Genomic DNA, 14,485 nt, shown 5'->3' with positions numbered 1-14,485 from the left:
ACCAAGACTAAGGAGATTATTGTGGACTACAGGAAAAGGAGGACAAAGCACGCACCCATTCTCATTGACGGGGCTGTAGTGGAGCAGGTTGAGAGCTTCAAGTTCCTTGGTGTCCACATCAACAACAAACTAGAATGGTCCAAACACACCAAGACAGTCGTAATGAGGGCACGACAAAGCCTATTCCCCCTCAGGAAACTAAAAAGATTTGGCATGGGTCCTGAGATCCTCAAAAGGTTCTACAGCTGCAACATCGAGAGCATCCTGACTGGTTGCATCCCTGCCTGGTACAGCAACTGCTCGGCCTCTGACCGCAAGGCACTACAGAGGGTAGTGCGTACGGCCCAGTACATCACTGGGGCTAAGCTGCCTGCCATCCAGGACCTCTACACCAGGCGGTGTCAGAGGAAGGCCCTAAAAATTGTCACGCTACTGCTACTCTCTGTTCATCATATATGCATAGTCACTTTAACCATATCTACATACTACCTCAATCAGCCTGACTAACCGGTGTCTGTATGTAGCCTTGCTACTTTTATAGCCGCGATACTGTATATAGCCTGTCTTTTTACTGTTGTTTTATTTCTTTACCTACCTATTGTTCACCAAATACCTTTTTTGCACTATTGGTTAGAGCCTGTAAGTAAGCATTTCACTGTAAGGTCTACACCTGTTGCATTCAGCGCACGTGACAAAAAAAACTTTGATTTGATGTTAGCCTCAGAACAGATTTTTGGTGCTTCATGCAAATTATTAGGGCAGTGTTAAGTTGGGAGAAAACATTTTTAAACAAAGTGAAACTGAGTTTCTTTACGAATTTCCCCAGTAAGAACAGATTGTCATTTTCCGTTTCGCTACAGTTTGCCCTACTGAACATGACCCGTTGGTCATGCCCAGGTACACACTTAAATGTATTGGTTCCTATGTTCAAACAAGGATACCAATGCAACCCTCACACACTGCTAAGCCAGTTTCAGCCAACACATCCCAACATCATCTTAAAGCCAAAAATTATTTCGATTTATCATCACTTCTTCTATCAACCATTTTATTTTGTCATTTTCATTGTATGACAATCACCAACATATGGTATGTATGTTTTCAAACATACAATAACACAAACAAACACAAATGTACTTACCCAGTGTTCCGTCTGGTGTACTGGAGTGGCTCCTCCTCTTCCTCATCCTGGGGCTCCTCCCCCTGCAGCTGATTGGCCTTCTCCAGAGCCAGATCGCTGAGGCGCTGGGCCAGGGCCATGCGGCGGGATCGCGAGGCGTAGCGGATGGCCAGGGTCACTACGTTCTGGGTCATCAGCTCGGCTAGCTCCACGCAGCGGAACTCCCTCTCCAGCTTACACGACAGCTGCAGATTGAAAACACCCAATGTATGGATAACTAATCATAGTTAATACAGTAAATTAACCAAGATATTTTACTAAGGTAACACATACATTTGGTATGCATTCCAAAATGTTGGTTTTAATTTGGAACCTTTATCACTGTGCCTCACATCAAAATTAAAGCCTTTCGACATTGCTTGCATGCACGCCTGTGTAGGACTTATTTTGATGTGAGGACCCAATGCTGAGGAAAAGTATTTTCAATAATTCTTTCCTGTGAATATGCCTGTAATTTTGTGCTGAACCAAACCCCCAAAGTCCCAACAAAATAAATCAAAACTGGATATTATTCAACATTCTGTTGCTCTGGAAAGGTTTATGAGATATCCAAATGTAAACAATTCCAAATTCTAATCCCAAACTAGGCTATGGATCTAAGGAGGGTTTCCAGGCTCGGTGGACCCATGAGTTGCTGCTACTGTACTCACGGCAAACATCTTCATGAGCAGCTCCTGCTGTTCTTTCTGGGCCTGGCTCTGGCCTTCCTCGTCTATCTCGTAGCCGCTGGACGACAGGAAGCCGTAGTGGTTGTGGAGGAGCACCGAGCGCCAGTACTGCTCCTGGAAGGAGAGAGAGGGACAGAAACAGTGAGTGGGGCTTTCCCATCTGTAGGGCCTATGTACAGGTACCTACCAAAATAAAGGAAACACTTGAGTAAATGAAGGTTCTGGCAGCTCTTATGGTGTGGGTTGCATTTCCCTGGCATGGTTTAGGTCCACTCAACCCCTTAAGAGGGCAAGGTAAACACCAATAAATACACATTCTGAGTGATCATCTTCAACCTATGGTGAATCATTTTATATCCTGATTGGAGTGGTCTCTTCCAGGATGACAATGCCCCCATCCACGGGGTAAGGAATGGTTTGATGCGCACGAAAACAATGTAAACAATATGCCTTGGCCATCTCAGTAACCAGATCTCAACCCAATAGAACACTTACAGGAGATTCTGGAGTGGTCCCTGAGACAGCGTTTTCCACCACCATCAACAACACACAAAATGATGGAATTTCACAAGTAAGAATGGTGTCGCATCCCTCCAATAGAGTTCCAGACACTTGTACTCTATACCAAGGTGCATTGAACTAGTTCTGGTGGCTCGTGGTGGCCCAACGCCCAATAAGACACTACGTTGGTGTTTCCTTTATTTTATCAGTTACCCATAAGTGTATGTATACAGGGTCATATATCAAAGAAATATTCAAGGACATTTCTGTTTAAAGGCTATTTGCAGGTTCTAAATAGCTGCAATGGTAGCTCAAGCATTGACACTCAAACAACCCAATAGATCAACTATAAAGCTCTAGGTAGGCAGTGTCTCTCCAAAGGCTGAGCTGACTGGAATAGCATAGCATGGACTGTAAATGTTGGCCTTACTGACCTCCCATCTGGCCCTCAGCCTTACTGACCTCCCATCTGGCCCTCAGCCTTACTGACCTCCCATCTGGCCCTCAGCCTTACTGACCTCCCATCTGGCCCTCAGCCTTACTGACCTCCATCTGGCCCTTCTCTGTAGTGGTCTGACAGAGAGGCAGCTTGAAGGGAAGGACGGCCACAGCAGGCCTGGGCAACGTGGGGGGATACCGGGACCCTTTACATGGGATACACCTGGAGGAAAGAAGATGACGAGATGGATTAATTATAGAATTAACACAACCTCTTCATTTCCTATTACCGGGTCTTCGAGGGCCAGAGTCCTGCTGTTTTTCATTCTCTCTCCATCTCATCAGGGCAATCAGTGACATAAATTGATTAATTAGCTACCAGGTAGAAAAGAAAACAACGTGGGTGGTCTACCAGTCTAAGCCGCTGCCCCTGGCACACGTACAGTACTAGTCAAAAGTTTGGACACACCTAATCATTCAAGGGTTTTTCTTGATTTGTATTATTTTCTACATTGTAGAATAATAGTGAAGACATCAAAACTATGAAACACATATTCGATCACGTAGTAACCAAAAATGTGCTAAACAAATCAAAATATATATTATATTCTTCAAAGTAGCCACCCTTTGCCTTGAGAGCTTTGAACACTCTTGGCATTGTCTCAACCAGGTGCATGAGGAAGTCACCTGGAATGCATTTTAATTAACAGGTGTGTCTGGTTAAAAAGTTCATTTGTGGAATTTCTTCCCTTCTTAATGCGTCTGAGCCAATCAATCAGTTGTACTGTCACAAGGTAGGGGTGGTATACAGAAGATAGTCCTATTTGGTAAAAGACCAAGTCCATATTATAGCAAGAACAGCTCAAATAAGCAAAGAGAAACAACCGCTTTACCTGAGCTGCTGGGGGTTCTCATGCACTCCCACCACCCAGTAGTGGTCTGACTTGCCCTTGCAGTTGTCCCTGGTGTTACACACAGGTGTCCACATGTTTCCCAAGGAGCGGTTTAGCAGGCGCACCACGCCCTCAGAGTCGATGAAGCATGGGGTTCCTGGAAAACAAGTGATGAATAAGTGATGTGCAAGAGATTGTAGAATGAAGTTGGCTCTGTACACTGATCAGTTTGGTGTTTTCCCCACTGATGGTTAAGGTAAGGCTCTGGGGAGAGCAGGCTGATCCTAGATCTGTGCCTAGGGCTGTTGTGGTGATTGTATTCCCGCCACAACGGCAGTCATGAGTCATGGACATGCTTCGTCTTTGGTAATACCCAACTTGCAAACGACTCAGTTCAACAGCAGGTTGAAATGGAGTGTAAAACATGGTCATTGTAGATGTTTCAAAGCCTAACACAATGAAATGGACAGCTTTCTAAGGTGTTGATTAATTCAAAACACCCATATGCATATTAGAGCTTACAGTATGCATACACATAGGCTTATTTTTTATTTTTATTTATTTATTTCACCTTTATTTAACCAGGTAGGCTAGTTGAGAACAAGTTCTCATTTACAATTCCGACCTGGCCAAGATAAAGCAAAGCAGTTTGACACATACAACAACACAGAGTTACACATGGAGTAAAACAAACATACAGTCAATAACATAGTAGAAAAATAAGTCTATATACAAAGCGAGCAAATGAGGTGAGATAAGGGAGGTAAAGGCAAAAAAAGGCCATGGTGGCGAAGTAAATATAAACAGTGTAGCACCCTTCGCAAGGCAATCAAACAAGCTAAGCGTCAGTACAGAGACAAAGTGGAGTCGCAATTCAACGGCTCAGACACGAGAGGTATGCGGCAGGGTCTACAGTCAATCACAGACTACAAAAGAAAAACCAGCCCCGTCGCGGATCACAATGCCTTGCTCCCAGACAGACTAAACAAGTTTTTTGCTCGCTTTGAGGACAATACAGTGCCACGAACACGGCCCGCTACCAAAACCTGTGGGCTCTCCTTCACTGCAGCCAACGTGAACAAAACATTTAAACGTGTTAACCCTCGCAAGGCTGCAGGCCCAGACGCTTCCTCAGAGCATGCGCAGACCAGCTGGCTGGTGTGTTTACAGACATATTCAATCAATCCTTATCTCAGTCTGCTGTCATGCTTCAAGAGGGCCACAATTGTTCCTGTTCCCAAGAAAGCTAAGGTAACTGAGCTAAATGACTACCGCCCTGTAGCACTCACTTCCGTCATCATGAAGTGCTTTGAGAGACTAGTCAAGGACCATATCACCTCCAGCCTACCTGACACCCTAGACCCATTCCAATTTGCTTACCGACCCAAAAGGTCCACAGACAAAGCAATCGCCATCACACTGCACACTGCCCTAACCCATCTGGACAAGAGGAATACCTATGTAAGAATGCTGTTCATCGATTACAGCTCAGCATTTAACACCATAGTACCCTCCAAACTCGTCATTAAGCTCGAGACCCTGGGTCCCCACAAGGGTGCATTCTCAGCCCTCTTCTGTACTCCCTGTTCACCCACGACTGCGTGGCCATGCACGCATCCAACTCAATCATCAAGTTTGCAGACGACACTACAGTGGTAGGCTTGATTACCAACAACAACGAGACGGCCTACAGGGAGGAAGTGAGGGCCCTCGGAGTGTGGTGTCAGGAAAATAACCTCGCACTCAATGTCAACAAAACAAAAGAGATGATTGTGGACTTCAGGAAACAGCAGAGGGAGCAGCCCACTATCTACATTGACGGGACAGTAGTGGAGAGGGTGCAGAGTTTTAAGTTCCTCGGCGTACACATCACGGACAAATTGAAATGGTCCACCCACACAGACAGCGTGGTGAAGAAGGCGCAGCAGCGCCTCTTCAACCTCAGGAGGCTGAAGAAATTCGGCTTGTCACCAAAAACACTCACAAACCTTTACAGATGCACAATCGAGAGCATCCTGTCGGCTGTATCACCGCCTGGTACGGCAGCTGCTCCGCCCATAACCGGAAGGCTCTCCAGAGGGTAGTGAGGTCTGCACAACGCATCACCGGGTGCAAACTACCTGCCCTCCAGGACACCTACACCACCCGATGTCACAGGAAGGCCAAAAAGATCATCAAGGACAGCAACCACCCGAGCCACTGCCTGTTCACCCCGCTATCATCCAGAAGGCGAGGTCAGTACAGGTGCATCAAAGCTGGAACCGAGAGACTGAAAAACAGCTTATATCTCAAGGCCATCAGACTGTTAAACAGCCATCACTAACATTGAGTGGCTGCTGCCAACATACTGACTCAACTCCACCCACTTTAATAATGGCAAAATCGATGTAATCAATTTATCACTTGCCACTTTATATTATTTATATTAGATAATGTTTACATAACCTACATTATTCATCTCATATGTATATACTGTACGCCATACCATCTACTGCATCTAGCCATCTTGATGTAATTAGATGTATCACTAGCCACTTTAAACAATGCCACTTTATATAATGTTTTCAGAACCTACATTACTCATCTCATATGTATATACTGTACTCTATACCATCTACTGCATCTTGCCTATGCCGTTCGGCCATCACTCATTTATTTTTATGTACTTATTCGTATTCATTCCTTTACACTTGTGTACAAGGTAGTTGTTGAGGAATTGGTAGATTACTTGTTAGATATAACTGCATGGTCAGAACTAGAAGCACAAGCATTTCGCTACACTTGCATTAACATCTGCTAACCATGTGAATGTAACAATTACATTTGATTTGATTTTTAAATACAATATAGCAAGTAAAACACTGGAATAGTAGATTTGCAGTGGAAGAAAGTGCAAAGTAGAAATAGAAATAATGGGGTGCAAAGGAGCAAAATAAATAAATAAATACAGTGGGGGAAGAGGTACCGTAAATTCCGGAAGCGTAAATTCCGGAATATAAGCCGCAACTTTTTTCCCAGGCTTTGAACCTCGCGGCTTAAACAATGACGCAGCTAATATATGGATTTTTCCCGCTTTCAAATTTTTTCTCCTCCAAAAAAACACATTCTGTGACGTGCTCAGTTTTTTAGCGGCATGAAGCTTTCATTAGACCAATAAAATTGCCGAACGGGTTACGGTCAAACAACTTTTTAGTTTACTGTTTAGATTAAATCGAGCGCTCTCAAACTTCCCATCATTCTAATTACGGTAGTCATTTTGTCACCCTCATCATGGCAAAGACACGGAGAAATGCATATGATGCAGCTTTCAAGTTAAAGGCGATTGATCTGGCTGTTGGAAAAGGAAATAGAGCTGCTGCACGGGAGCTTGGTGTTAATGAGTCAATGATAAGATGTTGGAAACAGCAGCGTGAGGAATTGACTCAGTGCAAAAAGACAACTAAAGCTTACTGCTAATTTTAGATTTTTTGTTACAAGCCGTGTTTCGTTAAAGCCTATTTATTTTTGTTACAAGCCGTGTTTTGTTAAAGCCTATTTATTTTTGTTACAAGCCGTGTTTCGTTAAAGCCTGTGTAAAGTTAATTTGTTTCAATGTACCGGTAGGCACCTGCGGCTTATAGACATGTGCGGCTAATTTATGTTCAAAATAATATTTGTTTTTTTAATTCAGTGGGTGCAGCTTATATTCAGGTGAGCTTAATAGTCCGGAAATAACGGTAGTTGTTTGGGCTAAATTATAGATGGGCTATGTACAGGTGCAGTAATCTGTGAGCTGCTCTGACAGCTGGTGCTTAAAGCTAGTGAGGGAGATAAGTGTTTCCAGTTTCAGAGATTTCTGTAGTTCGTTCCAGTCATTGGCAGCAGAGGCGGCCAAAGGAGGAATTGGCTTTGGGGTTGACCAGAGAGTTATACCTGCTGTAGCGCGTGCTACAGGTGGGTGCTGCTATGGTGACCAGCGAGCTGGTGATAAGGGGGAACTTTACCTAGCAGGGTCTTGTAGATGACCTGGAGCCACTGGGTTTGGCGACGAGTATGAAGCGAGGGCCAGCCAACGAGAGCGTACAGGTCGCAGTGGTGGGTAGTGTATGGGGCTTTGGTGACAAAACAGATGGCACTGTGATAGACTGCATCCAATTTATTGAGAAGGGTATTGGAGGCTATTTTGTAAATAACATTGCAGAAGTCGAGGATCGGTAGGATGGTCAGTTTTACGAGGGTATGTTTGGCAGCATGAGTGAAGGATGCTGTGTTGCGAAATAGGAAGCCAATTCTAGATTTAACTTTGGATTGGAGATGTTTGATGTGAGTCTGGAAGGAGAGTTTACAGTCTAACCAGACACCTAGGTATTTGTAGTTGTCCACATATTCTAAGTCAGAACCGTCCAGAGTAGTGATGCTGGACGGGCGGGCAGGTGCAGGCAGCGATCGGTTGAAGAGCATGCATTTAGTTTTACTTGTATTTAAGAGCCTTGGCCAGGTCAATGAATACGGCTGCACAGTATTGTTATCATCGATGGCGGTTAAGATATCGTTTAGGACCTTGAGTGTGGCTGAGGTGCACCCATGACCAGCTCTGAACCCAGATTGCATAGCGGAGAAGGTGCGGTGGGATTCGAAATGGTCGGTAATCTGTTTGTTGACTTGGCTTTCGAAGACTTTAGAAAGGCAGGGTAGGATAGATATAGGTCTGTAGCAGTTTGGGTCAAGAGTGTCCCCCCCTTTGAAGAGGGGGATGACCGGAGCTGCTTTCCAATCTTTGGGAATCTCAGATGACACGAAAGAGAGGTTGAACAGGCTAGTAATAGGGGTTGCAACAATTTCAGCAGATAATTTTAGAAAGAAAGGGTCCAGATTGTCTAGCCCGGCTGATTTGTAGGGGTCCAGATTTTGCAGCTCTTTCAGAACATCAGCTGACTGGATTTGGGAGAAGGAGAAATGGGGAAGGCTTGGGCGAGTTGCTGTGGGGGGTGCAGTGCTGTTGACCGGGGTAGGGGTAACCAGGTGGAAAGCATGGCCAGCCATAGAAAAATGCTTATTAAAATTCTCAATTATAGTAGATTTATCGGTGGTGACAGAGTTTCCTATCCTCAGTGCAGTGGGCAGCTGGGAGGTGGTGCTCTTATTCTCCAAGGACTTTACAGTGTCCCAGAACTTTTTTGAGTTTCTTTGCAGGAAGTACATTTCGGCTTGAAAAAGCTAGCCTTGGCATTTCTAATTGCCTGTGTTTATTGGTTTCTATCTTCCCTGAAAAGTTCATATCACGGGGGCTGTTCGATGCTAATGCAGAACACCACAGGATGTTTTGTGTTGGTTAAGGGCAGTCAGGTCTGGAGAGAACCAAGGGCTATATCTGTTCCTGGTTCTACATTTCTTGAATGGGGCATGCTTATTTAAGATGGTGAGGAAGTCATTTAAAAAAAAAAATAACCAGGCATCCTCTACTGAAGGGATGAGGTCAATATCCTTCCAGGATACCCGGGCCAGGTCGATTAGAAAGGCCTGCTCGCTGAAGTGTTTCAGGGAGCGTTTGACAGTGATGAGTAGAGGTCGTTTGACCGTTGACCCATTACGGATGCAGGCAATGAGGCAGTGATCGCTGAGATCTTGGTTGAAAACAGCAGAGATGTATTTAGAGGGCAAGTTGGTTAGGATGAGCCCAAGGCCGAAACAATTATCTGAATTAAAATGATGATTGAGCTGTTATACAGTACATAGACTCCCGCATATTATGCATGGTAGAAAAACAAAACAGATTTATGATGTCTTTGATAAATAATTGGCCTAGCCTTTGATTGTTGACTGTATTATTAAGCATACTGGATGGACTGTTTGCCTTATGCTACGTTCCAAAATGTCTATCCATGAGTCTAGGAGAGAACGTTTAGTCCTAGGCCATGCTATTGGTTCAGGGTTGGAGAGCCCGTGGCATAGAGAGTTTGGGCAAAACGTCACCTGTCGCACAGCGAGAGCATGCTCCTCAAAAAGTGGTTGATGAGTGGAGTGAAATAAGTGTTCTTATATTTCTTAGCTGCTCATATTAATTTGATGATCCTCTATAAAACGAAGTAGCCTACCCATCATTGAAAAACTGACGCAAAAATACAAAATATGCATGTGTGAATAGCTGCATGCATGAACCAGGCATATCAATTCTGGCTTCATTCATAGCCTACATTAGACCAGTCATCACAACGTCAGCCACCTACCATATTTTGCCTACTCAACGTAAAGTCCCTAATAGAAAACTTACTTGCATGACTTCTATAAACTGCATTGCTGACCATCATATAGGCTACACGCGACCTCTCAACGCATTTACTGTAGGCAACCTCCATGTCACATTCACAAATCTCCAAACTATCTTTGTGGAACTGGCAGAGGATCAAAATGTAAACTGCAGCTACTCGCTGTTAACAAAATGGCTGTACATTGTGTCCACAGACACGCTTGAGGAAATAGACATTTGAAACATCATGGGACAATAATTAAAAGTAGGGCACAGGCTTGACTCACCAGATTCCCGGGGACTTGATCAACCGCGGTGCTATCCATGGTGCTATATCTCCGCTACCAGGCCTATTTGCTTGTCGGTTTGTTTAGCGGAGAATCGGATGTGCCCCGTGACAAAGTCACCACAATAAGCGGTAAAGTAAAAACAGCCACAACCTTCCGAAATCCCCCTGATAGCCAGGTGCAAGGGGAGAGAAAAGGGCCAACAAGCTGGCTGACTTCTTTCAGCCAAAGGTAAGCTAAAACAAATGTAATTTTCACTAGGCTGTAGGCTAATAACCTCATAATATTTTAGGTCTACATTTAAACTAGGCTACATCAACAAATTGTGTGTTGACTTTGACAGAACTTTGAGTTGATTAAATTGTGACAAATACAACAAGAAACCATAAACCAGATTCCTGTCCATATTTCTCCATTTACAGTGGTATAATTATGTCCGATTTTCTTTGCTGGTATTATTTGCTTTTAAAAGCATTTCTGGTTTGAACAGGAATACTGGGATATTACTCCAATTGTTGCAATTTTCTCGGGAAGGAAAATATGTAGACTTCTGGGAAAATATTAAGCCCTAATCCTTACCTTAACCATCAGTGTGGAAAATGCCAAACTGATCTTAGGTCAATGTACAGAGTCAACTTCATTCTACAATCTTTTGCACATCACTTTTCAAAGAGTCTCCCGTTTGGTGTCTACTGAACACACCCCAACAGCAGCCAGCATTTGAGAGGAGGCATGGCCTGACTCACCCTCGGCTGTGAAGCCTAACCATGATAGGTGAGATTTGCGGGAGAGGGGGAGGGGCTCCCCGTGGATAACCTGCCGTCTTTTGTGTCCAAACTGCAGCAGCTGGACCCCTAGGGCCTGTTCTCCGTCAAACCCTGTGCCTGAGGACAGACAAACACAATAGCGGTTAGATACGCCTTCTCAGAAGTAGAGCTACATTGAACATCATTACCCGTCATTATGCTTCTAAGAGGAGTGGGACTCTGTTTAGCATCTGATGCTCGTTTTCTCTGTGCATTAGTTTGTGTGTAGGTCCGTCTGTGTGTGACAGCACACATGCACACGTGTCCTACCTCGGTGGTAGACGATGAGCAGTTGCTCCCCGTGCCCAGCCATGCAGACCACGGGTCCGGGCAGGCTGAACAGCTCCCTCTGCACCCCTCCGATGGAGAAGAGCCGCAGCATGAGGGCACTGGTGGCAGCCGCCGCCCAGCCCTGGCCCAGGCATAGGGCCCGCACGTCCTCCCCCTTGGGCAGATCCACCATCCACTCCTTGTTGGTGTCCCACGATGAGAAGTGAAGGCACTGGAGCTTACTGTGGAGGGGAAGAAGGGAGGGGAGAGAGAGATACAGTGAAGCGGCTTAGGTTCCGATTGAAAAAAACAGGTAATCAATTTCAGTGTCTTCGCTAGATTGTGGTGCCAATAGGAAGGGATCTTTCACGATAGAATTGGGAACATCAAAATTGATTTCCCTTTTTAATCCTTCAAGATGCAAAGTTGGTCGAGAACCAGTTTGGCTAATAAAACTCAGGCAAGGCTCATGTGGGAAAATATCCCCAGAAACATGAATAGCTAATATCTAAATGTCCCAGTTAAGGCCATTAAAAACTTCACGCAAACAGAACGTCGTATACAGTCCGTTCTAAAATGTGAGCCACACAAAAGTACGTAGAAATACATGTGAAAAAGATGCTCTGTCTGTTTGAAGTGTGTAGCGGCCTTTAGATATGTAGTCTACCTGGCGAGCTCGTCGGTGCCGGGGCAGGCAAGCAGCACGGCCTCCTGGGAGAGGTCTGCAACGGTGTGGCCCAGGGAGTTGGTGAGATGCATGGCATGGTGCACAGCTGTGTCGTGGAACTCCACATCAATGGCGTTGTCCTGGTCGTCATTGTAGCCGCGCACGATTCCCACCGAGTTCCACATCTGACAGAAGGAGTACAGAAAAATTATCTCTGGGTTAGACGGCTTTGTGGATAACTCACTTCGACTACTTTTGAGGACTGAAACTATCCGACAAACAAGTTGATCTTTGGATTGCAATGTCCCTTTAATAGGGCATGTAAGTACATCTCTAGACAATTCATGAAACGTATTATTTCCTATATTTATACAAAACCATCAACTTTTAAAATAATACAACCTGGAACATCATTAATATAAACTTTTCAGGCAAGAGTAAAGCCTGAGTTGTGTGGGCTGGCTCTCACCATGAAGCGGTGCATGAGGTGTGCCGGGGTGGAGCCTGGCTGGAAGGCCTTCTGTGGTGGGGTGGGCATTGGCCCGTCATAGACGGGCCGGAGGGGAGCAGCCACGGCAGCGGGGGGCACTATGGCGCTGCCCGCATCATCATCATCAACAAACTTATCCAGCCCCTGTTTGAGCGAGCCTGTGTCTGTGGTAAATGGGATCACATGCAATACAGCTCAGTGATGCTCAAATGTTTAAGGGATCCCAGTCTTGAATTAGGATGACAAGGAAAGAGAAATGTATGTACTTGTTAATAAGATTCAAGACTACTTTGGTAAAATTGATGCGATGTATCGTTTCAGTGACTTTCCCACAATTAAAGCTGGAATCCTTAATGGTGAAACTGCCACGTCCGTTTGGGATATTACAACAACAAAAATAAGTTAATGCAAACAACAAACACATTTTCCTTCCCCCTAAGACATCATTGCACTGCATTAGAACAACAGAATATGTACTGCAATATTTTTACCCTGCTGCTCAAATCAGTTTCGTCAACAAAACAATAACAAAAGTGCTGGGGGCAAACAGTGGTACCATTTCCACTAATGCGGATTCCATCTTTAAATTCTATGGCAAAGCCCTCATGGGATAGTTTCAATGTCACATGCACAAGTACAGTGAATATGCCTTTCTTGCCAACTCAAAACCCAACAATGCAATAACAATGTATTACTAGAAAAAAAACATAAGAAATATGAAATACATAAAGTAAGCGCACTATATAGAGGAAATATTTAAATTAGGTTCCAATACCATATTTACATGTGCGGTGATACTGGAGTGATTTTTATTTTATTTTATTTCACCTTTATTTAATGACGAGGTAGATATGTATAGGGTTAAGGGGACTAGGAAACAGGATATAAGAGAAACAGAGTAGCAGCAGCTTGCATGTGAGCGGGTGTGCAAAAGTGTAGAGTCAGTATAAATGTGCATATTATGTGTGAGTGAGCAAATGATGGAGTGAGTGTTTGTGTGCTGGATTGACAGTGTGTGTGAGTGTGTAGGGACCTGTGAGTGTGAATAGAGACAAGAAAATAGAGTGCAAATATTGAAATAAAAGGTCAATGAAGATACGAAGTAAACTCTGTACGTGTTGCTATTTTGTTAACTATTTTTCAGTCGGGTTACTTGGGGATAGAAGCTGTTCAACAGCTTCAATAGAGGGTTCTTGTAACTCTATTGTGTCTGTGTGAACTGAAAGTGGGCCTCAGATTTAACACCGACAGATTTACGATGTCTTTGGGTGATACCACATTCCAGAGCATGAGTTAATGTTTCTGTTCTATATGGTACCAGGGAGAGATGACCCCAGGGCCAGACTCTGGTTTCTACACAATGAGAACAAATCTTAACCTTGTGACTCATTCCATACATCTGTTGTTCGTCATGTAGACTGAAGGGGGTGTATCTTTGCTATAAAATACATTTGTACCTTTGTCTCTGGGCTCTTAACGAATCACCTGAGGGTGACTCGTCAACCTGCCATCACTCAATCGATTCATTTTGTGTATGTTGTATTGACCTGCTCCCTTATTAATAAGTGAATAAAGACTGAGTTGAAATATGACTCTGACTTGTGTGATATGTTTGTCTCTCCTCATTTGATAGTAAAGAAATTAACCACCACAGAGAGGCACTGTGTCTCACTTTTTATTGATCTCTAAGGCTTTTGATACAGTTGATCATGCTATACTGAGGCAGAGATTGTCAAGCGTAGGTCTTTCTAAGCATGCAGTTGCATGGTTTGCTAACTATCTGATAGTGCACTCAATTTGATGGGCTTATTTCTGTTAAATTGTCTAATGCTGTGCCCCAGGGCTTTGTACTTGGTCCCCTCTTATTCACTATTTATATAAATCATTTTGACAAATTGACAAAATGCGCAAGCCTACTTTTATGCTGATACTGTTATTTATTGTTGTGCCTCGTCTCTCACAAAAGCTTATCAGAACTTGCAAACTGCTTTTTGTACTGTTCAACATACCTTGTGTCAATTGAAGCTTATCCACAAAAAACTAAATGTTTTTTTCTAAA

The 14,485-nt window shown here is 44.0% G+C and overlaps 1 protein-coding gene across 3 annotated transcripts in view; it reads right to left on the bottom strand.

The window, feature by feature from the left end:
* wdhd1 (WD repeat and HMG-box DNA binding protein 1) overlaps nt 1–14,485 on the bottom strand; it is a 54,283-nt gene that overhangs the window by 15,112 nt on the left and 24,686 nt on the right. For all 3 annotated transcript variants that reach the window (XM_029729343.1, XM_029729345.1, XM_029729344.1), the window contains exons 12-19: nt 12,406–12,590; nt 11,937–12,121; nt 11,270–11,511; nt 10,940–11,077; nt 3,681–3,837; nt 2,896–3,010; nt 1,831–1,962; nt 1,142–1,365 (exon numbers count right to left, since the gene is read on the bottom strand). In XM_029729343.1, the coding sequence (XP_029585203.1) occupies nt 1,142–1,365; nt 1,831–1,962; nt 2,896–3,010; nt 3,681–3,837; nt 10,940–11,077; nt 11,270–11,511; nt 11,937–12,121; nt 12,406–12,590 (1,378 nt within the window). The remainder of the gene's footprint in view (nt 1–1,141; nt 1,366–1,830; nt 1,963–2,895; nt 3,011–3,680; nt 3,838–10,939; nt 11,078–11,269; nt 11,512–11,936; nt 12,122–12,405; nt 12,591–14,485) is intronic.

This window comes from Salmo trutta, chromosome 33, assembly GCF_901001165.1.
Source record: "Salmo trutta chromosome 33, fSalTru1.1, whole genome shotgun sequence".
NCBI classification, from domain to species: domain Eukaryota; kingdom Metazoa; phylum Chordata; class Actinopteri; order Salmoniformes; family Salmonidae; genus Salmo; species Salmo trutta.
The sequence above is the reverse complement of the archived record's forward strand: the minus strand, read 5'-3'. Positions and strand labels throughout refer to the sequence as shown.